The sequence below is a fragment of the Oncorhynchus nerka genome, linkage group LG2 (assembly GCF_034236695.1).
Source record: "Oncorhynchus nerka isolate Pitt River linkage group LG2, Oner_Uvic_2.0, whole genome shotgun sequence".
NCBI lineage: Eukaryota > Metazoa > Chordata > Actinopteri > Salmoniformes > Salmonidae > Oncorhynchus > Oncorhynchus nerka.
Genome location: NC_088397.1, coordinates 53239802 through 53267331, shown reverse-complemented (window position 1 = coordinate 53267331; position 27530 = coordinate 53239802). Strand labels below are relative to the sequence as shown.

Sequence of the window (27530 nt, the reverse complement as noted above, 5' to 3'; positions counted from 1 at the left end):
TGAAAGCACTAAATCACGCCGGTGTGATTGTGGGACTCAAAGTGTGCAGTACAGGGCCACAGGAACTGTTTGCCAATATATCAAAGTAGCTTGACCCTTGAAGAAACCAACTCTCCATTTGCATCATCATCTGAAGACAATTATTACTTTTTAATAGTTACTTGTGCAAAAGCAATGCCATTCATAGGTGATGGAATCTTCTTGTTAGTATGGTTGCTGTGCTTCACCGTATGAATGGAAGGAAATCCTTATTAAATTTCTCTCTCTCTTTCTCCAGGGTTGGTTCTGAGTGGACCTGGGTCTAAAACAGGTTAAAAAAAATAATATATATATATATAATTTCTCTCTCTGGGTGTCTCATTAAAGGCTCTCTATCTAATGAGATTAGGTCCTGGGGATTAATGGTGTGGCTAATTGATAGACACACAGCCGGGGAGGATTAAAATCCTTCCATTCCCCCGCCGCTTTTTGGGGCCTCAGCTGACTAATTGAAATCACAGGGATGGACACAAATACACGTTGTGACCCAGCTCTGCAGTGTACAGGGAGTTAGAACCGTCAGGCCTTGTCATCCAGCAAAAACACAAACAGAGAATAGTACAGTCAGTCATTCAGCGAGGGTGCAAAATAACCAATGGCCAAGTTTAAGATAAAAAATAGTATCAAGAGTATATTCCAGGAGGGTGTAATCTCAGAACGTCGGGAGTGAAGAACACTGATGGTTGAACAGGGTAGAAATAAGTAAGGTGCCACATTTTTAAAACATGTCTCATTTATTTTCTAAAGCACATATCCAGATCAATGAAGAAAATAATTCAGATACACTGAATAATAGAACAACTATCAGCAGGCATGGCTGTTTAACCCTTGAACAGTTCCAACTTCAGAGGCCGACAGGAATGCGTCAAAGACACATGAGAAGAGGGAGGGCTGCATTTGACATATGAAAAAAACCGAACTATAACAAAGCTTTCTTAATTCTTAAAAAAGAACCAACAATTTCTTTGTGTGAAAAAGATAAACTGAAAGAAACCTACATACAGCATCTTGACCAAAATTAGAAAAGAAACACGCGCACACATTGAAAATGGCCGGGCCAAAATGTCATTCAGCCCATTGAAGAGCATCAACCTTTTGGTTGTTAATACTTCAAAAAATAGGTATCTTACAGCATTTTCTTTTTTGAATGTCTTTTTACAGAGTATATTCATATATTTTCAGCTTACTATTTTTTTTACATTCTCACCACATAAGAACAAGTGCGTTGAGTAAAACATTTTGGAAAAAAATCATGCACCTTTTAATAGTTTTGTTGACCTAAAAAATGGGAATGTTCAAGGCAAAAAAATCCTTATAACACTTCTTTTTCAGTGCCTTCTTTCCAAGCCATTTAAAGTCTCATACTGTCTCACTACTCAGATCATGCCTATATAAGTTTTACAGTGTGGAAAGCAACACAAAACCGTACAGGGCAGGCAAGCGTCCAAACGTAAATGCTCCTAGACTGAGTTCACAGAGGAAAGGCAAGCATTCTCTGTTTGTTAGAAAACCCCCACATTTATAAAAACAACCACATACACCCAATGTCAGTGTGTTGTTGTGTTGACCGGATGATGCTTGGGAAAGTCTTCGATCACCCTAGTGTGTATCAGGTCTCACTGACAGAGGGTTGCTTTAGTAGTACTTCCCCAAAATGCTCCAAAAGGTCAGAGTTCAACTGATCTTAACCTGCAGCCAGCCCTCGTTGTGAGGTTCACTTCTCTGTGTTGCTGCTGGGTACAGTAGTTCTTTCTACACCAGAGAGAAGAGGAGAGGGAGCCATATGAAGGTTGGGGGCATGGAGGTTACAAGGGAGTGTGCCGCTCGAAACCACTCCAATGGCAAACAACCCTGAGATAGCAGGAGTCCAATACAAAACACACCACAAAAGGCACTTTATAAAACGACAGTGCTTCTGTTCTAATGAAATTCAAGTTGAGAGAGAAAGTGTCTTTCTGTACACTCTGTTCAGCGTTAGGCCAAAAGAGACGGGTTTGTCCTGTTCCTTTTTACCATCCAAGCCAAACGAGCGCCATCACTCCTGTTTCTCAGAAGTGCCTTGTGTCCCCAGATAGCTTGAAATTCAGTAGAGTGAGAAACAAAACACACTAAAAACTTGCCACTAAAAAAGCCAGAATAGAGTAGCAGCAGAACCTGGTGAGGTCACAGGCCGTGTTCTAGAACAGTGTCTAACGTCCGTTCTGTCCTCACTGGTCTACTATGGAAATATCTAATGTGGTACTGCTTGGGCCCTGCCTGTGGTTTCGAGGAGCATCTGACCCCAACCCTAAACCCTCCCCCCGGACCCCCTCCGTACCCCACCCCTTTCTCAGTCGTCGTCTCCTCCGCCGTAGAGGTCAGCCAGCTTCTTGAAGCGGGGGCCCCAGTCGTTGAGGTAGTCGTAGTCCTGGTCCCCTGAGCTTGAGGAGTTGAGGGAGCTGACAGAGCCGGCCGTGGAGCCGCTGCCCTCATAGTCAAACACCAGCAGGGAGTCATAGGGAGGGGCTGTGGGGTCGTTGTCTGCTGCCCTCAGACCCTGAGAGAGAAACACATAGAGGGTTAGTTAATACTGAGGAGAGGAAGGCAAAATACTTCTACTGTGCCTTGCTACTGTGTTTGAAAACTTTTGAAAAGATATCATTGTTAAGTACAGGGACATGAACATTAACACACTTGTATGATCTTTTGAGATGAACAATGTCTAATAGTTAACATACGTCGTTGATGAAGTCTCCAATATCTCCGGGATGAGGCAGGCTAGGTCTGATGGGGTACTGGGACTCAGCAATGACAGGCCTCTCGTCCACCCTGCGCACCCCCGTTGGTTTACAGATGATGTGGTCCAGAGCCTCGGGCTGCTGCAGTTGGCTTAGGTCATAGTCCTGCAACACCAGACAAGGAAGGGGACTCAGTGTAAGTGTAAGAATGGCGGAGAAAGTGTCTGAGTCCAATCACAGTATTTTTTAAACATTACATCTTCATCATCATTGTCGTCATCATCATCGTTGGCTTCATCATCCTCGGTGTGGTCATCATCAGGCTATAAGTATGGCTGCGTTGTTAAACGAAGTCCTAGTGCATGTGTATATCACTGACCTGGTCCTCCTCTCCTCCTCCCTCCTCATCGTATTTCAGGATGTTGTCTCTGACGTCGTCCTCTGGGTCAATCAACAGGGGCTTGGCCTGACGCTCCTTCTCCCTCCGCTTCATCCACATCACAAACACCAGTACCATTGCTGCAACACACACAGCACATCAGCAGGGTAGACAGAGGAGGGCTGGGAGTAGTATGTTGACACAGTCAATGACACCTACAGCACAGGTGTGTGTGTGTGTGTATTATACTCACTAAGCAGTATGATGATACAGATGAGTATGGCTATGATCGCTCCGGTCCCCAGTCCAGCGGCAGCTACAGCTCCGGTGGTAGTACAGTCTCCGTTGTCGTCACACGGACACACCTTGACCTTTATCATAGACCTGTTAGAGAGGGGCGGGTTCCCAGAGTCCGACACTATGATGGGAACCTCATACACCCCTGCATCCAGGTAGGGAATCCTCAGTCTCAGCTGGGCATAGTCACCTGCATATAATCACACAGACACAATGTCCCGTCACTGCGTGAAGCTCCCAGTATCCGATAGCAATGGTGTAAAATATAAACAGTTGACCATTCTGGGGTTTTACTGTAGTCATCTATGTGAGCAGTACTGCAGAGATACAATACATGCAAATGCATACTGAATAATACACAGGCAGTTACTGTAGCTCAATACACACACAGCTACAGCACAGGATATCTCATTCAACCTAAACCAAGAGTATCAGTTTTAAAAAATATATGTTTTTCCACAGCACCTCACAACACAAAAACACAAAACGCACACTATACAACACATTCCCCGAGGTGATCAAACATATGGTTTCCAAATTTCGTCAAACACATCTGGTTTTTATATCGCTTTATAATATACAAAATCCAACAGTATGTAGACAGGTAGTTCAGTCCTCCAGTTTCTTATTGAGGGTGAATATGAGGCTTACTATTTCATGGATATACATTTTCTTTGCAGCAATTAGACCTCGATTACAAAACGTTCTCTGATATTGATCACCAATATTTACATTTCCCAACAGACAGAAATGGATATCAATTCCTAGACACAATGAAATGACAGCACATGCATGATCCCACAATGGTGTCCGTTTATCACAGGACCACAGCATGTGCAATAAAACGGTTCCTTTGAGCTTTCTGCATCTCCAACCAAAATGTGACATTACATTACAGTCCTATGAATTATCTTAAATAATCATAAGGTATTACATTTTTTGTTACAATACTCCTCCATGCACCAGGATAGTCTGATGTCCATTGTTTAAGTGAATGCAGATGTGTAGCACAGTAATACATGTTCATATGAGGTAGTCCAAGACCCCCAGGCCATTTAATTTATTCAAAAGGTTGGATGAAATTGAAACTGTCAGGGCATGGAATAAATACATCAATCTTGGTAATATATACATTTTTATTGTGTTGACTCTACCTACATGTAACATAGATATTGGGAGAGATCTCCATCTCTGAACATTGAATTCAATCTTATCTATTAAAGGAAAGTAATTGATTTTATATGCCTCCTCCAGATTGCATGGCATCAGTACATCCATGTATTTCATATGTGTCTTTGTCTATTTCCACTTAAATGTACTTTCTATGCTTGAGAAGTATAATTAGAAATGGGCATTATTTCAGTTTTCTCCCAATTGACTTTAAATAGAGCACCATAGGTGTCCAACAGTAGTAAAAGAAAAGACAGATAAATAAAGTCAAATGTAATCCTCATACAATGACATTACATGTTGATCTCCACCAATCTCTATGCCCCAGATTGAGCCATGAGTTCTAATTACTGATGCTAAGGGTTCTGTGACTACAGAAAATAAATAACTAGACAAAGGGCATCCCTGTCTTGTCCCTCTTGATAACGGAAATTGTCACGGTCTGACCATCGTTCGTATGTGTTTTCCTTGTTTTAGTGTTGGTCAGGACGTGAGCTGGGTGGGCATTCTATGTTGTGTGTCTGGTTTGTCTATTTCTATGTTTGGCCTGATATGGTTCTCAATCAGAGGCAGGTGTTAGTCATTGTCTCTGATTGGGAACCATATTTAGGTAGCCTGTTTTGTGTTGGGGTTTGTGGGTGATTGTCCTTAGTGTCTTTGTTCCTTGTTCTGTGTGTATGTGCACCGGTATTAGGCTGTTTCGGTTTTCGTTACGTTTATTGTTTTGTAGGTTTTGAATTTAGATTCGTGTTACGTTTGTTCATTAAACATGGATCGCAATCTACACGCTGCATTTTGGTACTACTCTCCTTCACACCTAGAAAACCGTTACAGAAATGATGCATAGATCTGTCAATTTGTTCATGTAGATGCTTTGGGGGATTTGTACACTAGCTCATCCCAGGAAATAATTAACAGATCAAAATCAAACTTTTTTTAAAGACAGTCACCAAATATGCCCATTCCACCCTATCGAATGCTTTTTCAGCATATATTGATATTGCCACTTTTGGAACGTTCAAGTTCTTGGTATGATGAATTATTGGAGGTTGTTTGAAGAAATCCTGTTCCTGTTTCTATGCGAAAAGCCAATACTTTAGCAATGATTTTGTGATCCACATTCATGAGTGATAATAGGCAGACAGATCCGCATGACAATGGATCCTTATCTTTCTGTTTAAATAGGGTGATTGTAGCCAAACAGAGACTGGGGAAGTATGTTTTTCTCTAGACCTGCTGTGAGCATAAGTAATATAGGCTCCAGCCATTTGGAACGGAAGTGTCGATATATTTCACTGGGAATTCATCATTAGATTTCCTATTTTTTAGATTATTGATGGACTCCAACAATTCACCCGGGGTAATGTTTCTATCCATATTCATTCTCTCTGATACACTTATAATTGGTCAAATTGGCTTATTAAGGAAATTGTCTATATCCTAATTTGAACTTTTGTTTTAGGATTGATACAGTTTGTGATCAAATGTTTTAAAGACTGAGTGGATTTCAGAAGGATCCACTGTTATGCTACCTGGGGTTTGAATGCTATGGATGAAGCCTATTCCCCCTCAGGAAACTAAAAAGATTTGCCATGGATCCTGAGATCCTCAAAAGGTTCTACAGCTGCATCATCATCACTGCCTGGTACGGCATTGCTCGGCCTCTGACTGCAAGGCACTACAGAGGGTAGTGCGTACGGGCCAGTACATCACTGGGGCTAAGCTGCCTACCATCCAGGATGGCATCTCTACACCAGGCAGTGTCAGAGGAAGGCCCAAAAAATGGTCAAAGACCCCAGCCATAGACTGTTCTCTCTACTACCGCATGGCAAGCGGTACCGGAGTGCCAAGTCTTGGACAAAAAGGCTTCACAACAGTTTTTACCCCCAAGCCATAAGACTCCTGAACAGGTAATCAAATGGCTACCCGGACTATTTGCATTGTGTCCCCCCCAACCCCTCTTTTTACGCTGCTGCTACTCTCTGTTTATCATATATGTATAGTCACTTTAACTATACGTTCATGTACATATTACCTCAATTGGGCCGACCAACCAATGCTCCCGCATATTGGCTAACCGGGCTATCTGCATTGTGTCCCACCAACCCCTCTTTTACGCTACTGCTACTCTCTGTTCATCATATATGCATAGTCACTTTAACCATATCTACATTTACATACTACCTCAATCAGCCTGACGGTGTCTGTATGTTGCCTCGCTACTGTATATAGCCTCGCTACTGTATATAGTCTGTCTTTTTGCTGTTGTTTTATTTCTTTACCTACCTATTGTTCACCTAATACCTTTTTTGCACTATTGGTTAGAGCCTGTAAGTAAGCATTTCACTGTAAGGTCTACCAACACCTGTTGTATTCGGCGCACGTGACAAATAAACTTTGATTTGATACTGTTTGTTTCCCTTCCTCTTTCTTAATTTACCAATCAAGTATTTTCCCTGCACTTTCACCTTGCTCAACATATTGTTGCTTAGATCTCATGGCAGCAATCTCTGCAGATCGGGTGTTTATTGTGTTACATTTGAGCTTCAAAGTGTTCAACTGTTGAAGGTTGTTCAAATTTTGTGTTAAAATGTTTGTTCTCGTATTTCTAATTCTTTATGGGTAATCTTTTTCTTATGTCAAGAGTAAGACATGATTAAACCTCTCGTATTGGCTCTTGTATAAGAGCTTCCCAGACCACAGTTGGGAATCATTATTTAAATGTATTTCCAAAAACATGTATATCTGTGTGTTGAGCTATGAGGTAAACTTCTTATCTTCCAAGTAACATTGTGTTGAATTGCCATGTTTTTGCTACCTTACCGTGAAATGCTTTCTTACAAGCACTTAACCAACAATGCAGTTTTAAGAAAATAAGAGTTAAACTGAAGTAAAAAAAAAGAACCACAATAAAAGAACATTAACGAGACTATACACAGGGGGTACCGGTACAGAGTCAATGTGTGGGTGTACAAGTTAGTTGAGGTACTTGAGGTAATACGTTCATGTAGATATTGCATTGATGATAAACAGCGAGTAGCGGCAGTGTAAAAAAACAAGAGGGGTCAATGCAAATAGTTTGTAGCCATTTGTAGCCATTTGATTATTTGTTCAGCCGTCTTATGGCTTGGGGGTAGAAGCTGTTAAGGAGCCTTTTGGACCTAGACTTGGCGCTCTGGTACAGCTTGCCGTGTGACAAGTCTATGACTTGGGTGGCTGGAGTCTTTGACAATTGGCAGTACAGTGGCGTGTATTCATGGATGCCAAGGTAAGCCACGTTTACCCAAAAATATTGATCAAGAAAGAAAGAAAAATGTATCTTTCTTATCTCTGTGTTTCATAATTTTCCCTCAATTCGCAAGGGGCTGAATGTATCTCATCAGAGAAAGCATCTGAGCGAGCAAAATAGCGCCCCTCTTTCTTTGTATGTGTAGCCCATCTATAAATGATTGCCAATCCACGTTGAGCTACACTGAGTGTGCTCAACTGTGAATGGTCCTGGTGGTCCAAAAAAAAGTGTAAAGGAAAGCCAGTTTGGATTTGGCTTCATACCAATCACATCACATCAAAAGCTAAACGTTATTGACAGAAAAATACTTGAATTGTTGCATCTCGTTGTGTTGTTGTCCTCCGGTGGTTAGCTAGCTAGCTAAAATTGTCCCTTTCCTAAAGTAGCCATGGATGGAGAAAGGGATTTGGACTTGTGGTTTTACTTCATTCTCCGTACTGGCCAATGATTATGACGGTGATTCTGATCTAATCATGAATTAATTCATTGTGTCCCTGGCCTGAAGTTCAATATGTAATAGGCTAATGTTAACAAACTGGGTCGTCGTTGCCCATGAAAGGAAGTTAGGCTAGTTAGCAAGCATTTTAGCCAGGTAGCCTAGGATAACTAAAACTAAAAGTGTGTACTGTATGTCAGTCATAGACTGTTTTGGCAACATGAAAGAGGAGGATGGCATTGGCATTTCTCAACAAGTAGGATGAGTCAACATGTTTTTTTCTACTTAGCACAGAAATCAGTACCAGTTACAGCCAAATCATATTTAGCTTAATTCAGTTGATTGGAATAAATCGTTTAAAAAATATATATTTTAGTGCACACTGTATTAGACTAAGCATAGGTGATTTAATGATGTTGAAATGTTGAAGTTGAAATGGTGCTGGAATATTGGAGCCAGCTCCTCTTTTCTTTGCGACTTGCTGTAACTCTGTGGTTCTAAATCAATAGTTGTTTAGTAGTCCGAAAATGTCAGAAACATAAACTTAATTGACCAGCAACTGTTTGTTATTTGCAATATGCTTTGTGGACTCTACTGGACAGATGTTGCTCTCCGGTTTTGTGATGAAACAAAGGTGTGGTTGAATTTATGATGCCACTGCGTCTTTTTATTGTCTCAGCCTTAGGCTATATCAAGGTGGCAAGGCAAATTAACTCACAGGTTATAGGTTAAACAATGCACTTTCTTTTCTGGCTTGATTTCCCCACACATGCTACTGTATTTATATACTCTTGGCCAGATACATTTTTTTTTGACCATTATTTAACTAGGCAAGTCAGTTAATAAGAACAAATTATTATTTACAATGACGGCCTACACCGGCCAAACCCGGTCCAATTGTGCACCGTTCTATGGGACTCCCAATCACGGCCAGATGTGATACAGCCTGGATTCGAACCAGTGACTGTAGTAATGCCTCTTGCACTAAGATGTAGTGCCTTAGACCAATGCACCTCTCGGGAGAGCTCTAGTCAACCACAAATGCCCTATTTTAAGTAAGTAAGGTGTGTTACGAAGGACAATATTTATCTACTGAATTTATTTAAATTGACTGATTTCCTTATATGAACTCTAACTCAGTAAAATTGTTGCATATTATGTTTATATTTTTGCTCAGTGTTTAAAAATGTCCATTGCCCAACTAGTACTAAATTAAACATTTTTTGAATATATAACATTTAAATAACATTTCTTAAAAACGGGCAAAGTTTTTATAACACCTGCTCATTCAAGGTTTTTCTTTAATTGAACTATTTTCAAAATTGTAGATTAATAGTGAAGACATCAAAACTACGAAATAAAACACTTCAAAATATATACAAATCAAATTGGGAATCTTCAAATAGCCACCCGTTGCCTTGATGACAGCTTTGCGCACTCTAGGCATTCTCTCTACCAGCTTCACCTGGAATGCTTTTCCAACAGTCTTGAAGGAGTTCCCACATATGCTGAGCACTTGTTGGCTGCTTTTCCTTCACTCTGCGGTCCGACTCATTTCAAACCATCTCAATTTGGTTGAGGGCGGGGGATTGTGGAGGCCAGGTCATCTGATGCAGCACTACATCACTATCCTTGGTAAAATAGCCCTTACACAGGCTGGAGGGGTGTTGGGTCATTGTCCTGTTGAAAAACAAATGATAGTGGGACAAAGCCCAAACCAGATGGGATGGCGTATCACAGCAGAATGCTGTGGTACACATGCTGGTTAAGTGTGCCTTGAATTCTACATAAATTTACATTTACATTTACATTTAAGTCATTTAGCAGACGCTCTTATCCAGAGCGACTTACAAATTGGTGCTTTCACCTTATGACATCCAGTGGAACAGCCACTTTACAATAGTGCATCTAGGTCTTTTAAGGGGGGGAGAAGGATTACTTTATCCTATCCTAGGTATTCCTTAAAGAGGTGGGGTTTCAGGTGTCTCCGGAAGGTGGTGATTGACTCCGCTGTCCTGGCGTCGTGAGGGAGTTTGTTCCACCATTGGGGGGCCAGAGCAGCGACAGTGTCACTAGCAAGGCACCCCGACACCATAACACCTCCTCCTCCATGCTCCACGGTGGGAAATACACATGCGGAGATCATCTGTTCCCCCACACCATATCTCACAAAGACACAGGGGTTGGGACCAAAAATCTCACATTTGGACTCCAGACCAAAGGACAAATTTCCACCGGGCTAATGTCCATTGCTCGTGTTTCTTGGCCCAAGCAAGTCTCTTCTTCTTATTGTTGTCCTTTATTAGTGGTTCCTGTGCAGCAATTCGACCAGGAAGGCCTAATTCATACAGTCTCCTCTGAACAGTTGATGTTCCGATGTGTGTTACTTGAACTCTGTGAAGCATTTATTTGGGCTGCAATTTCTGAGGCTGGTATCTCTAATGAACTTATCCTCTGCAGCTGAGGTAACTCTGTTTCTTCCTTTCCTGTGGCGGTCCTCATGAGCGCCAGTTTCATCAAAGCGTTTGATGGTATTTGCGAGTGCACTTGAAGAAAGACATTTTCCGTATTGACTGACCTTCATGTCTTAAAGTAACGATGGACTGTTGTTTCTCTTTGCTTATTTGAGCTGTTCTTGCCATAATATGGATATGGTCTTTTACCAATTAGGGCAATTTTTTGTATGCCCCCCCCCCCATACCTTGTCATAACACAACTGATTGGCTCAAAAGCAGTAAGAAGGAAAGAAATTCAACAAAATAACTTTTAGGAAAAGTTTATTTATTTTTATTGTTTATTGAAATTCATTCCACGTGACTACCTCATGAAGCTGGTTGAGAGAATGTCAAGAGTGTGCAACGCTGTCATCAAGGCAAAGGGTGGCCACTTAGAATAATCTAAAACCTTAAATACATTTTGATTTGTTTAACACTTTTTTGGATACTACATGATTCCATATGTGTTGTTTCATAGTTTTGATGTCTTCACTATTATTACACAATCTAGAAAATAGTAAAATAGCAATAACAATTTAGAAAAATCCTTGAATGAGTAGGTGTGTGCAAACTTTTGATTGGTACTGTATATATTATTATCATGATCATTATAAAAAAATATATATATCATATATATATATATTAATTTCAGTCTGTAGGTGTAATCTACGATAGTAGAGTCTGGATCGCTGCGTGTTCAGCTCCCAACCACTGCGGAGTGAGTGTTAGTATTACAAGTCCATGTTATGTACAGTCACATAATCCGAAAAGCATTCAGACCCCTTGACTTAAAAATAGATACTTTTGTACCTGTTTTCTCCAGCATCTTCACAAGGTCCTTTGCTGTTCTTCTGGGATTGATTTGCACTTTTCGCACCAAAGTACATTCATCTCTAGGAGACAGAATGTGTCTCCTTCCTGAGCGGTATGACAGCTGTGTGGTCCCATGGTGTTTATATTTGCGTACTATTGTTTGTACAGATGAACGTGGTACCTTCAGGCGTTTGGAAATTGCTCCCAAGGATGAACCAGACTTGTGGAGGTCTACAAATTGTTTTCTGAGGTCTTGGTTGATTTAGTTTGATTTTCCCATGATGTCAAGCAAAGAGGCACTGAGTTTGAAGGTAGGCCTTGAAATACATCCGCAGGTACACCTCCAATTGACTCAATGATGTCAATTTGCCTATCAGAAGCTTCTAAAGCCATGACATAATTTTCTGGAATTTTACAAGCTGTTTAAAGGCACAGTCAAATTAGTGTATGTAAACTTCTCACCCACTGGAATGGTGATACAGTGAATTATAATTGAAATAATCTGTCTGTAAACAATTGTTGGAAAAATGACTTGTGTCATGCACAAAGTAGATGTCCTAACCGACTTGCCAAAATTATAGTTTGTTAACAAGAAATGTACTAAGTATTTTACTTAAGTACTTCGGGATAAGTATCTGAATGTCCTTGAGTGGCCCAGCCAGAGTCTGGACTTGAACCCGATCGAACATCTCTGGAGAGACTTGAAAATAGCTGTGCAGCGACGCTCCCCGTCCAACCTGACAGAGAGCTTGAGAGGATCTGCAGAGAAGAATGGGAGAAACTCCCCAAATACAGTTGTGCTACGCTTGTAGCGTCATACCCAAGAAGACTCAAGGCTGTAATCGCTGCCAAAGGTGATTCAACAAAGTACTGACTAAAGCAGGGGTGTCAAAGTCAAATGGACGGAGGGCCAAATAAAAAAATCAGCTACAAGACGAGGGCCGGACTGTTCGAATGTTCATTGAACATTTTTTAAATGACGCATATAGTCTAGTGAACCTAATTGAACCTACTGAAAACCTAACAAATATATTACAATATGATCAGATAAATAAAGCAATATTTTCTTATGGCTCTGTCAGTAATCTTTAATTTTCAACAGACACAAAAGACAAATTTCCTTTATATAAATATCCCCATAACATGAACATTAAATGAAAGAAACCGGTATTCAAGGCACCATCAGTAGACTATATTTTCTATTTTAGCAAAAGTGGGCTAAATTTACTTCAAAGAAAAAACAATAATAGCAATTTTCTATCATCCACTCAACTGAAATATTTTTAAAATATAATTGGATTGAAATACAAAAAAATAAAGTGCAAAAATCTATTAATCAAAAACAACACTTTGTTTAAGGAGAAGTAACATGCAGTGAAAACAAATATTAAATTTTAACTTTTAAACTTGAACTGAGTAAAAACTCTAAATATGTGATTGCACAGTAATGTTCACTTGTTTGAGGTTGAGGGTGATACTTGGTGGTGTCCCATCTTTTCCACAAGTTCATCAATGTTCGGGTAAGGCTCTGAGCTGAAGAAATCCTCAGAATTGAGTGGAGGTGTTCAGCAGTAAGTCGACTTCTGTGTGATGTTTTGTTCAGGTTCATCAAAGAAAACAGTTGTTCACACAGGTATGTGCTGCCAAACATAGACAACGTTTGAGCAGCCTGGATGCGCAGCTGGGGCATTGTGCCGGGAGGAAACGGGCGAACTCCGCAGCACCCACTGCCGCATATTTTGCCCTCAGTGCATCATTGCATTGGAGGTCAATCAACTCCATTTGGAGGTTTGGTGGTGAGCTTTCCACGTCAACAGCAAATGGGTTACCGAGCAGTTCCAACCTGCTTTTTTGTGCTTCAAAGTCAGCAAATCGGCGTCGAAAGTCAGCGGCAAGCATACCTATTTTATCAGCCAACTGTGTGCTCGGGAACGCACTGGTAGAGAGCTTCTCTTTCATGGTCTGGCAGCTGGGAAAGTGGCTCAAATTTTCTTTCCGCATCTGCGTCTCCCACAGAGTCAGTTTGGTTTTAAATGCCTTCACTGTACTGTACATATCAGAGATGACACGATCCCGACCCTGCAGCTGCAAGTTTATTGCATTCAGATGACTCGTAATGTCACACAGAAAAGCCATTTCACACAGAAACATTTCGTCTCGGAGTTGTGTTGTGTCTTTCCCTTTGCTGTCCAAGAACAGACAAATCTCCTCACGAAGCTCGAAACATCTTTGAAGCACCTTTCCCTGGCTTAGCCATCGCACCTCTGTGTGATAAGGCAAATCACCATGCTCCGTTTCTAACTCCGTCAGAAATGCCTTGAACTGGCGGTGATTCAAACCTTTGGCTCTGATAAAGTTAACTGTGCGCGTGATGATGCTCATTACATGCTCCATTTTCAAGGCTTTACCGCACAACGCTTCCTGGTGTATGATACAATGATAAGCTGTCAGCTCACCTGTCGCGTTTTCCTCTTGCATCTTTTCCCGTATCTTCGCCACCAGTCCGCTCCTGTGTCCACACATCGCAGGTGCTCCGTCGGTTGTCAAACCCACGAGTTTTTCCCAAGGCAGCTCCATCTCATTTACACATCTTGACACCTCTTCATACAAATCATGCCCCGTAGTTGTGCCATGCATAGGACGTAAAGCCAAAAACTCCTCTGTCACGCTTAGGTTGGAGTCCACTCCGCGGATGAAAATTGACAACTGGGCAATGTCAGAAATGTCGGTGCTCTCATCCACAGCCAAGGAATATGCAATAAAATCTTTTCCCTTTTTCACAAGCTGCTCTTTTAGATTGATGGACAACTGGTCTACTCTCTCGGCAATGGTGTTTCTGCTCAGACTCACATTTAAAAAGAGTTGCCTTTTTCTGGGCAAACTTCGTCACAAACTTTAATCATGCAGTTTTTGATGAAATCCCCCTCCGTAAATGGCCGGGCTGATTTAGCGATCTCTTCTGCCAAAATAAAACTGGCCTTGACAGCAGCCTGGCCTTGTGATTTGGCTTTTTTGAACAGAGCCTGTCGAGATTTGAGGCCTCGTTTTAATTCCTCTGCCTTTTGTAGCCTTTGTTCCATGTCCATATTCTTGTTTTTGTCCGCGTGTTTCGTTTCATAATGTCGTCTCAGATTATACTCTTTCAGTACCGCCACACTTTCTCCACACAGAAGACACACAGGTTTTCCAGCTACCTTCGTGAACATATACTCCGACTCCCACCTTGTTTGAAACCCCCGGTTCTCAGTATCCACCTTCCGTTTTGCCATTTTTGATGGGTATCTGAAAGTTAATTTTACTGTGATGCTGACGACTGCTGTGCCAATAAATATTGAAATGAAGCAGCCTACTGCTCGGTGCGTCACCTTTGCATTGTGGGAAATGTAGTATTGGTGCGTGTAAAAGATCTGCGGGCTGCCGGCTTGCTGCGGGCCGGTTCTAATAATAAATCAAGATCATCCCAGGGGCCGTAAAAAACCTTCTTGCGGGCCGGATGTGGCCCGCGGGCCTTGACTCTGACATATGTGGACTAAAGGGTCTGAATACTGATGTAAATTTAACGTTTCAGTTTTTATTTTCATTCTAAATTTAACATTTCAGTTTTTATTTACAATATATTTGCAAAAAGTTCTAATAACCTGTTTTTGCTCTGTTATTATGGGGTACAAAATGTGGACAAAGCCAAGGGCTCGGAATACTTTCCGAATGTAATTTGTGTTGGTGAAACAAATATAGTGTTTACTATTAAGGAGTCCTGTCTAAGGCTGGTTCTACCTTCTGAGAGAGATGAGACCCGTCCAAAGTATACATCATTTCTTCTGGCCAGAGTGATAGGCTTACCTCTGCTTTTCCAAAGCAAAGGACTAAGTTATCCCTCGCAAGGTCAATAACAAGAGAAAAACAACATAAAAAGCACTTGCCATCACTCTGTTAATTGAGAATAAAATAAAATGGATTATTTAGGCATTAGGCATCATTATAGTATATTAAATAGAAAAATGTGTTCAACTCCAATTTAATAAATGCAAACAAATGCAGGCCTATAACCACTGGAGTAGCCTACAGTTCCGTTGTACTGTACACATCCACATGTGGGGCTCACTTGTCTTGACCCCCCTGGGGGACAGAGCTCTGGGCACTGGTAGAGGCAAAGCAAGTGTCATTTGTTCACGTGTTGTTTCAGAGTTTATCAGCTACATGTTCAGTTGGCCTAGCTACATTTCTTGTACATTCCACCTTGGGATTCAGTTAATGAATTCATTTTGATATAATTGTCCAACAAAGAGCCGGAAATAATGATTGAAAGGTGCATAATTGTGGGCTTGGTGCACATAGCCTGCGTGTTTGTCACTCTCTTTTATAAACTCGGCAATTGTCCATGTTTCTTCAACATTCATTCAACCAATTCATGAACATTATTCAATGCACTTTCTATGGGAAAAGAGAAAAGAAAAGGATAATCGGCACGTGATGATATCATGTTGCCCACATTGATAAGACATTTTCCAATTCGCATATCAACTTCCCCGTTATGATGCCTAAATTCGGGTGAAAGTAAATGAAACGTGTTAAACAGAAGGAAGGGAGAGAATGCAACGGAAATAAAAGTATTGTGTGCTTACAATTTCAGTGTCTTCGGCTGTATGATATTCCATCTCTCCCAGCCCCCCCCCCCCCCCCCACATACGGGACATTTCATTTCTTCCCACCCACTCAGGCTTTTACAGCCTATCGGCTGGGGACCGTTCAAAAATAATTGTCCAGATCACACCAATCATCATGTTGTCTTGTTCACTTGTCAGTTCCTTATTTAAACAAATAGTTCATGGCTACAGCCTACCAATGAATGGTTTGCCATTCATGCTGCGTAGTCAATAGTCATAAAAGTGTTATTCATTTAGACAGATGGCCTGAGCGGTGCTGTGCTTTTCTTTCCAATAGGCATGTGAGGGAAGGCCTTAACAACACATACTGTTCTCTTTTGTGTCTTTGATGTGGTGGGGTGTAAAAGTCCATCGTTCACCTCATTTCAGTAGCCTAAAAAGTTCAATAGTCCAGTGCCCCATCTGTCATACATCGTCTGTTGTAGAGGCTGTCCTGTAGTCTATACATTTCATTCATGGCCATATCCACTGTTCTCCTTGTCCAGGTTATCCAGGAATCAGGTAGCTTATTTAGCTGATTTCAGTGTGAGGTCTGTCTCTTTCCTTCCGTCTTACCCGTAGATGTGCGGGGTAATTGTTTTTCCCATAGCTTTTCTTTATAGGGTCAAATTCTCCGCTTTTCATGTAGAGGTCTCTGCTCATGTCGGTGTTGATAAAGGTCCGACTACTCCACTTTTTGGCTTGGTCAGCCGTACAACTTTATCTTTGACCCTATAGTTAAGGAACTTTGTGATGATGCCCCTTGGTTTGCTGCTCGTGTCCTCTCTCGGGCCGCCTGTTCGATGTGCTCGTTCAATTGTGGGAGCCCTTGTGAAGTTCTCCTGGCCCAGTGGTTGTGGTATTACATTTTCCAGGAATTCTGAATTCATTTCGGTTGTTTTCGGGGGAAATATACAAAACAAAGGCTTGAACGGCATCGGAGTCCCATAATTATGATTTTCTCCAGGGCTAACCCGGTTAAGTCATATCAGCTTAGAGTTTTTGAAATCATCTGATATTTTCTTCATCTTCTTGGACAGTTTGCCACTGCCGGTGCGGATTTCTGTTAGTAGTGTCTCTAAATTCACTTAAGTCGAGTCGTCAGCTACTTGGTCCACGGTCGCGTTGTTTCACTGTGTTTGCTTGTCTCCATTTCTTGATCTTGTATTTACCATAACATGCAGTTATCTCTTGACTTCAGAGTTGAGTTCTTTTCTATTTAAGATTTTGTGTAAAGAAAGGGAATGCCAAATGGATCCCCTAGACCTCACCGTGGCATAGCGGAAAACATAGCCCTCAGTTGTATCGGATTGTTAAAATAAATAGTGTCATAGATTAATCTGTAGGGGGGGCATCTTGTCTATCAGTGCAGAGAGATGAATGGATGTGATCTGTCACAAAGCACACAGCTCATACGTCAACACGAGACAGAGCCATTCTGGGAGAATAGTGTAATTTACTGTAAGACCTCCATTATACCACAGTCCATCAGCCTGAGACCACACCATTGTCATCTGTCACACAGCAGCAAACACACAGGGAGCGAGCATCCGCACACACACATTAGACAATATAAATCAACAGAAAGCATTATACTGGGACTGTGTGGAGAAGGGGCTTCAGTATTTGAATTCTGACACGTCACACCTCTGGTGGAGATCTCTCAATAGTGACCCAGGCTAGCCGTGTCTTACCGCTTATGCGGGAGGCGGTCCAGTTGCGTCGGACGCTAGGGGGGTAGGAGGGCAGCTCGAACACAAAAGGCCCCACGTGAGGGTCAGCGTCGGCGTCGGAGGCTGTGATGTTGACCCTGGAGCGGGGGCTGGCCCGTTCACACACCTGGGCCTCCTTGGGCAACAGCACTGGAGCGTTGTCATTCACATCTATCAGATGTATCTGTAGGGTGCCTGTCCCACTGGCTGGGGGAGAGCCTGAGAGAGGGTGAAGGGGGTGGCAGAGGAGGGCGGAGGAGAGAGAAAGAGGAAAAAGAGAGACAGATAGGGGAGGGGTGAGTGAGGCGGGAGGAGAGAAATAGAGAGGGGTGAGAAGGGAGAGACACATGTAATCAATCCGAGGCGAAGAGGGTAACTTCATGCGTATACAGTCCCTAAAAACACTTCCATCTGAAGGGAGGAAATATCATCAAAATGGAATACAGAAAAGGGACAGAGGGAAATGAAGGAGCTGAGAGAATATTGAGGGAGGGTTTGAGAGTGATGGAAGAATACAGCATACATTTGTTGTGAATGCTCCCAGTGATGACAGCCATAACAAATGAAACGGCACATAAATATTCCACTCTGTGTGAGTCCAGAGCCCAGCACTCTCAAAGGACACATGAAAATGACTTTACTGGAAAGCACCACATACCTCCCTCCCACAGCACACGGGGGCTGTTGTTAAAATGAGGAGAAACATACCTTAACCTACGATATACTATGACAACAAACACATCCTAAAGTACAGTCAGACTCTGACACTATAACAACGCACCCTGACCTACAGTCCGTGGCCAACAGACTAACAGTCTTGTATAGCTGACTGATTACCAGTCTATTTTCTGCTAAGTAACGGATGCGGCACTGTCTGCATGAATGGAGTTCAACCAAGATCATCACACTGAGGAGATCCAACTGTTTCTCCTATTAGAGAGTAACACAATGCATGAGTTACAGCGCCAGTATGTGAAGCTCTACTGCCTCAGCACAGCAGAGCACCCCAATCGACTGCTTGTCTGTAATGATTGGCTTGGCGCTTTGTTGAGCTCCCTCCTTGGTGGAGCAGAATAAATAAAAGCAAAACTCAATCAAAGTAGAATATATCCCAGTGTCGACTGGTGTTTGAAATCAATAGGCCGTCAACAGCTTGTTGGCCGAAACCCACCTCATTCCCGCAATCCAATCCTTCATATCTCTGAGGTACAACACCACCTGGGCCCTCCCTCTCAAACACAGAGAGCACACACACCTCTATTTGTAATGGTTTGGGTCGAATGGTTTTAGAGTACTTCACCGATCGCTACAACAGCTTTGAAAGCACACACCTGTGGCACATTTAGACATATATTTCACTTCTCTCCACAGTACACATGGGATGCATTGCGCAGGCACACACACACTCACTCACTCACTCACTCACTCACTCACTCACTCACTCACTCACTCACTCACTCACTCACTCACTCACTCACTCACTCACACTCACACTCACACTCACACTCACTCACACTCACACTCACTCACTCACTCACTCACTCACTCACTCACTCACTCACTCACACTCACTCACTCACTCACTCACTCACTCACTCACTCACTCACTCACTCACTCACTCACTTACCAGACTTACCATTGTCGGCAGCCAGGAAGGTGGCCTCATAGATGTTGTTCCTGACATACATGGACTCCCTGTCCAGCACGGCCATGGTGGTGATCTGACCGTTGGTCCTGTTGATCCTCAGCCAGTTAGCTGGGTCAGACAGCTTCGAGTACCTGGAGGCACACAGTAGAAACTGTTACAAAATATCGCATAGTGATGACCAATGTTACATCTAATTATTTCGGCACTAAGCAAATTTCAGGTCTGCTGAGAGCAAACTTGAATGTTGTGAAAATTCTGCGCAACTTCCAGCACGAGTTTACTGTGAACACTGAGGCTGTACCCGCTTTAACTTACAGTTTGAACAGTGGCCAAGTAAACTACTGTGACTATTTGATCACAATATAGGCCTACCAGATTGGCCACCATAAAAAAAAATGGAAAAAATGCATCCTATAACATGTTAACATGGGAAAAGCAGTTCTATCATTCAGCCTGCAGTAGCAGCCAATGTGTGGTGTTCAATGTACGCCAACAGTCCATGAGACTTTTGAAACAAACATGCAGGGCTTGACATTAACCTGTTAATAATCCACTTGTCCTTCAGACAAGGAGGTGACTGAAAATGTTGTGTTGTTTGATGGAAGAAACCGCTTTACAAAATAAAATGCATTATTATTCCCATATCAATATTACAGAGAATCAGACAAATTATACTAACCTCTGCCTATTGGCTACTTAACTTATTCAAGCCTGTCTCAAAATACAACACTGCCCCTTTAAGACAACAAAAAAAGCTCTGGCTTTTTTAAAGATGTCTAGAAATGTATGTTTTGTACTCTTGTAGGAAGCAATCACTCCCCGATAGCAAACTACAAATGATCTATAACTGGGCTAATAACTCACTAACTAGCAAAGGATATGAACAACATGTGCACACGCAGCCACATGCAGCTCTTGCTTTGATCTCAATACAAGCGCATCTACTCATGACCACAGCTGTAAACACAGTCCAGTTCAAAGTAAATGGCACAGATCCATATATGGCAACGGCTATTTGCGTATAGGCCTACTGCAGCTCTGATTGGTTATGCCTCACCGGTCTGTGTAGAGTATGGGCTGAGTCATGCACAATAGAATCCTACTCCAATGTGTTCTGCCGACAACAAAATCTCTTGCATAGTTGGTTTTGTTAGGATACTGTATGTTGCATTGAAAGTGGCTAATGTTGCGTTAATTCGATCACAATTGCCACAGTAAAGGGAAACATTGATAGTGTTGTTAACTAACAGGGAAAAATCTAGAAAGTTGAGTGAAGTTCAATCTCGTGCTTCTCTCCATGGGCTGAGAGTGGTTCTGCGCTCTGCAAGGCAGTCCCGGGGAGCTGCAAGGCAGTCCCGGGGAGCTGCAAGGCAGTCCCGGGGAGCTGCAAGGCAGTCCCGGGGAGCTGCAAGGCAGTCCCGGGGAGCTGCAAGGCAGTCTTGGGGAGCTGCAAGGCAGTCTTGGGGAGCTGCAAGGCAGTCCCGGGGAGCTGCAAGGCAGTCTTGGGGCTACAGCACACCCCCACACGCACGCAGAGTAGAGGGAACATTGGTAATAACGCCTTAATATATCATACAAGTGGAATCAGCGAATACCCTGTGTTTAATCTTAACCTCCAGATAGGGTCCCCTTCGCAACCATCTCCCCTGCATCAGGAAACAGAATGGTCTTCTTGCAGCTTGGTTCTGTCATGTAAACAGTTGACAAGAGTAAACTGATCCAAATGAAATGCAATTTGCAGAAAGGAAACAAATGAGTATTGAAGTGGAGAGTGGAGAGGTTAATTACAGGTAAAGGACCTAACCTTCATGCAGGCAACACTGACACGCGAATGCAACTTAAGGTGTTCCTAAGTTTGTGTACTCAGTGTATATTCTTCTCAATAAAACAATGTAAATCAACGTGATTACTCAGTTAAAATGTGTTTGTCACTGTGTGGAGAGATGGATACACAGTATATATATATATATATATATATAGAGAGAGAGAGAGCGCGAGAGAGAGAGCGAGAGAGTGACAGAGGTATAGCGAGATCAGATGCCTGGCGAGAGGAGGTTTGATGCTGGTGCTGATGAGAATAGGTCTAATTAGAGAACACGCTGGAGGATGACACAAGTTAGCGAGTGCCAATGAGATGTGTGGGAGATAATGGCAGCTAAGCAGCTAAATCTATCTCCTCTTAATGAAACACTCTGCCACATTTAGATTCCAAGGGACGGAGGGAGGTAAAAGACTGAGAAATACATTGAGGTATCGATGTGGCGTTTCATCGTGGGGAAATCAACAGATTAGAAGACAAAATAACAAGAAAATGAGAGTCAGAACGTCACGCCAACAGACTTGGGTGTCAGTTTGGATTTGATGTCCCTTGGCAGGTGAAACAGAGGTCTCTAGTTGTTGTGAGAGGCTCTGTCATCTCTCTCTCCATGCCACGGTGGCAGCCCGGGGGCACTCACGCCTCTCTCTGACACCCAGCTGGCAAAGGCTGGCACATGGAGAAGGGCACACAGCTTGTGGTGCAGTTCTATGATCCACCCATGCACGCTACCACTTCCCCCAAGTCTGACAGTAAAACCAGCTGGCAAATCAGACCCTGTCTACCCCCTCTCTTCTCCTCTCCCCTCTCCACCGCTCTTCTTCCCCCTCCACATGAGAAAGCAGGGGGAGGAGTGACAGGGAAGGAAGAGCAGTCTTCTGGTACACACACAGACTGCAGCTCCTCACGTCATCTGTCGGCAAGGTCACTAAAGTGAATCAGCCAGTGGTGATCAGGCTGTCCAAACATGAGCTGCCTGTCGGCTGCCACGACATCTCTGGAGAAGACGAAAGGGCTGAATTCCCATCAATGAAGGAGAAAAAAGAGACAGAGAGAGTGAAAGGAGTGAGAGAGAGGCTAGCGAGAGAGAAAGAGGAGTTCTGTGGCTCTCAGAAGACAAAACAACAGTGAAAGACTAAGTTTGAGTGAATCCATTTATGAGAAGAACTTCTGTTTTTAGAGTTTATTTGTTTGCCTGCACTGCATCGATTCTTTAACGGGTGTCCGACTGAACTGAGAGTGGAATTGATTGGTGCTGAATCTGGGGATGGAGTGGATGGGGTGGCTCAATGACCTTTGACCCAGTGAGTATGTGGGAGAGGGGGAAAGAGTAGCTGGACACAGTCCAGCTTATTACGATGTAACCTTTCCTCCTTCGTTGTTAGGCAACAGGGAAATTAATGGACTTTGGTTTTGGGAGCAGGTCAGTTAAGAATGTCACAGAAGGCAGTTCAGCCTTACGACGGCCAAATCCATGCAAAATACAATCAGCGTCTATCTGAAATTAAGCGTGTAGTTCCTAACAGTCTGTAGTTCCTAACATACCGGACAGTCTGATGGATGAAGAGGTCAGGGTCTTGGGCAGCAAACACGGTGAGTGTGGTGCCTGCAGGGACACCCTCCTCGAAACGGATGGACTTGGGGTTGGAAGGGAAGACAGGGGGTTCGTTGACATCCTGTACGGAGATGGTGACCCCCGCTGAAGACTGGAGCGAAGACTGGATCCCACTGGCCAGAGGGGCCTTGTTAGAGACTATCACCGTCAGCATGAAGGCCCTGTTCTGCTCATAGTCCACTGGCTGCAGGGAGAGAGGAGTGGGGAGAAAGATATATAGGGAGGGAGGGAGGGAGAAAGTGAGGGAGGGAGACAGAGAGAGAGAGATGAAAGAGAAAGGAAAGAGAAATGAAATAATTCAAATGCACCCATATCAATATGGAACAAAAGTTAATCATAATTTAGCACTTGGAGTTGTTTATTTAAACAGTAAAGTAGTTCCCTACCTTGACCACAGTGACCATGCCGTCATTGTTGACAGGGTTGGTGCGGATGAGGAAGTGACCCTGGGGGTCTCCGCTGGCGATGCGGTACTGGGCAGCCCAGTTGGGGCTGTGAGGCTGATCCCTGTCAATCACCGTCAGATTGGCCACCACCACATTCACCCTGTTCTCTGGGACCTCCCCAGAAAACTAGAGAGAGCGGGAGGGAGGGAAGGAAGGAAGGAGAGACAGGAGGGAGGGACGGAAGGAAGGAGAGAGAGGAGGGAGGGAAGGAAGGAAGGAGAGAGAGGAGGGAGGGACGGAAGGAAGGAGAGAGAGGGGGAGGGAAGGAAGGAAGGAGAGAGAGAGGAGGGAGGGACGGAAGGAAGGAGAGAGAGGAGGGAGGGAAGGAAGGAAGGAGAGAGAGGAGGGAGGGACGGAAGGAAGGAGAGAGAGGAGGGAGGGACGGAAGGAGAGAGAGGAGGGAGGGAAGGAAGGAAGGAGAGAGAGAGGAGGGAGGGACGGAAGGAAGGAGAGAGAGGAGGGAGGGACGGAAGGAAGGAGAGAGAGGAGGGAGGGACGGAGGGAAGTAGAGAGAGGAGGGAGGGACGGAGAGAAGGAGAGAGAGGAGGGAGGGAAGGAGGGAGGTAGTGAGAGAAAGTGAGATATTTCTATGATTTTAGATAATAGAGACAGCGTTTTTTTATAATAGTAATGCCTTTCCTTATACTGCTGAATGTCAATGTGTGGAAGTCTTTATACAAACCAATGGTTTTGTTCAATGAAGTGTTTATCCATTTACATCTAATGCTGCACATTTAGCAATTAAGAAATTAAATAAGTACTGTAATTAAATGGATGGCACGAACCATCTTTGGGTAATGATCTTCATTATATTCCAATCTAAAACTATTCAGTCTCACTCAATGATACAGAAAACTCAGAGGTATAGTCAGAGCAAAAGCGGCATACACAAAAACCTACTGTACAGGAATTTAGCCCAAACAAAGTGAACACATTCTGCAGCGGTCTCTTTCATATTCAAGAGACACACAATACACACACACACACACACACACACAATACACACACACCACAGCTTTTATTGTCAGACAGTAATCCCTGTTTCCTCTTGTGATGCGTTAACTGGTTTATGGTGTGTGTCTGCCAGCTGCTGTTCACTCTAATGGCTTCATCATGGCGCTGGGGCTGCATCCAAACCCCCCTCTCCTCCTCCTCCCCAGCCCCTGTCCCCTGCAGCATCGCCACGCCGATAAGCACAGAACAAATTAAATATGCACATTCTCTGTGGTGTGTCGGCTCCTCTATTTTATTTTCACTCCGAGCTTCAACACACACAGGAAAAAAAAACCTTCCAAGCTTGTACGGCAACGTTGGGAGAGAGAGAGGGAGAATGAGATTTAAAAACCTTATGGAACGGTTCTAACTAGATAATGGGCTCTGGGAAGATGTCCCCACCCTTGAAAGTAACAGGTAGTCCGTCTGATAAGCAGCCAGAGAGACAAACAAGAGAGCCTGATGGGAGCCTATGCTCGTTACTGGCTAGGGAGCTGGAGTGCCCAGCAATGGGTTCTGATTGAAAAATGACCGAGGACAGGTTCAATTCAGAATGATATGGTAAACTCCAATTTCATTAATGCATCAACGTTTGACTTTGAAAGTCAAGAGGATTCAGATCCAGATCCTCACTGGGAATTCATTCCACTGAACTGCTACTAACCACCTAATTGGAGATTAAATTGAGACTAACGGAATAATATAAGAATTGAGCCTTGTGATGATGCAGCGTTTTAGAAAGCACTGCATTCTGTTTTCCCTTTCTCACGACGAGAGAGAGGGAAAGAGAATCAGCTCCACAACTCAATATGGCTCTACGGGATATTTTACTGTTCTCAATAGAAGCATAGTCTTGGTTGAGAACAACAACAACAACCACAACAAAAGGGCAATAATGTTAGCAAGAAGTGGAAATAAAAATGACCTTCAAAAGAACTCTCACAATGTTTCTCTCTGAGTAGAAGGGTGAACAGTTGAATCAGTATTAAGGGTGTTATTATATCCTCTTTGTGATGGTGATGGAGCCCCAGGCATTGGCAACCCACATCATTTCAGCCTTTTACATGTCACATTAGTGCCACATGCAGTGGCACATCTACTATCACTAACAGCTAATGAAGTCTGCTGTGCCAACAGATATAGCATCTTCATTTGATCACTCTATTGTAGCTGAGAATTTTCCTGCACCGCAGGAAATGCAGATGACCTTTGTGATTGACATAAATTCACTGAAAACCCACACTAAAACACGGTTATATTAACCGTATGGCACTTTTCATGTAGCCTACTTTTGGCCAACTAATAGCCCAACCAATGTCCAAGAAACATTATGGACTAAACGTTCAAATCCTGTTGCTTCAGGATTATTTTGCTGTGACAATATACATAGGCCAAATTAAGATCCTACATCTGTATGCCCCTGACTGTTCTTCAGTAACAAGCCTCAGCAAAACTCTACAATGTATGAGAGACAACTAGTCTGCCACACACAGACGCTCTTCAGGTAGACCAGGAATAGCATGCTATTAAGGTCTACTGGAATCCAGCGGGCTGATATTTGAACATATGAAACTACAGACTACTGCTCCAAACACCGATCAATGTGGATGTGAATTGAAAACGTCGGCGGGAGTATAGAGTTTAGTTTGAGTGTGATGCACTTGATTAGATCTCATTACCATAACCCTAGGAGAGTGAGATTATACAGTCGCTGAATGCAGCCTAATGAGTTGTGGCAAGTACCATTGTCTTTTTGTTTTTCACATAACGACGAACATCACACTCTCATATTCATGCCCATGTTCTCAAATGAATAAAACATTTGGCTTTTTTAATTTAAAAAAAAATTAGAAGCAATATATCTGCTTGGTTTATACCCCTGCAAGCAATTTTACTTAATTAGTGTGCTTATGTTTTCTCTCCATCTCCCGTTGAGAGATGCACATGCTTTCCTGCGTCTGTCATACACAAATAATTACTGAACTGCTCCGAGTGGAGTTTGCTGTGTGGGAAGAGAAGAAAAGGAATTGACAAACAAAGCAAAGGAGAAACTGGATAATACTGAAATCTTATAGGAAAATCTGTATGTGTGTGTGTGTGTGTGTGTGTGCCTGCGGGTATAGCTGTATGTGTGTGTGTGTGTGTGTCGAATACACAGCAGTAAGATACTAAGACAGCTGCCTCAATATGACTAACATGTCCTCTCCTTTCCCCATTCATCATCTCTTCCTCCCTCTCCTGTCCTCTGCACCACCACAACCACTGTCCCTCCACAACAGAGGCCCATCCATCTGTTACTATTGGAACACGTAGTTTGACTCTTGTGTTCCAAACCATGTGTTCTAAACCATGTTGCCAGAGCTTTTCTTTTCTCCCTCATTGTCATCCTGGTTGTTCTATAGCTGGTATAATTCATTATCTCCCCTGCAATGCCACATGATACTCAACACTCTCACACCACTACCTTAAAGTATTTAAGTAAAAATACATTAAAGTACTATTGATATTTTTTTTGTCAAATTTGACTTTTACTTCACTAAATTCCGGAAGAAAATATTGTACTCTTTTACTCCATACATTTTCCCTGACAACCAAAAGTACTCTTTTATTGGTCCCAATAGAAGCATCGTTTTGGTTGATAATAACAACAACAATAATGTTAGCAAGAAGTGGAAATAAAAATGCCCTTAAAAGCAACTCTTACATTTGAATGCTTAGCAGGACAGGAAAATGGTCCAATTCACACACGTATCAATAAAATATCCTACTGCCTCTGATCTGGTTGACTAAACACAAATGCTTAATTTGTAAATTATGTCTAAGTGTTGGAGTGTGCCCCTGGCTATCCGTAAATAAAATAAAAAGTAAAATTGTGCCCTCTGGTTTGCTTGTTAAAAGGAATTTGAAATGATTTATACTTTTACATTTAAAACCACATACAGTTGAAGTCGGAAGTTTACATACACATAATACATACACTGGAGTCATTAAAACTCATTTTTCAACAACTCCACACATTTC

The 27530-nt window shown here is 42.8% G+C and overlaps 1 protein-coding gene and 1 pseudogene across 1 annotated transcript in view; both read right to left on the bottom strand.

The window, feature by feature from the left end:
* Window positions 1–734: 734 nt before the first annotated feature.
* LOC115137882 (cadherin-4-like) overlaps window positions 735–27530 on the bottom strand; it is a 257900-nt gene continuing 231104 nt past the window's right edge. Inside the window, exons 10-17 of the mRNA XM_029674164.2 lie at window positions 23457–23642; window positions 23001–23254; window positions 19628–19770; window positions 17973–18209; window positions 3389–3622; window positions 3136–3275; window positions 2757–2921; window positions 735–2575 (exon numbers count right to left, since the gene is read on the bottom strand). Coding sequence (XP_029530024.1) covers window positions 2369–2575; window positions 2757–2921; window positions 3136–3275; window positions 3389–3622; window positions 17973–18209; window positions 19628–19770; window positions 23001–23254; window positions 23457–23642 — 1566 coding nt within the window. The 3' untranslated portion in view covers window positions 735–2368. The remainder of the gene's footprint in view (window positions 2576–2756; window positions 2922–3135; window positions 3276–3388; window positions 3623–17972; window positions 18210–19627; window positions 19771–23000; window positions 23255–23456; window positions 23643–27530) is intronic.
* LOC135559649 (general transcription factor II-I repeat domain-containing protein 2-like) lies at window positions 12515–15140 on the bottom strand (annotated as a pseudogene).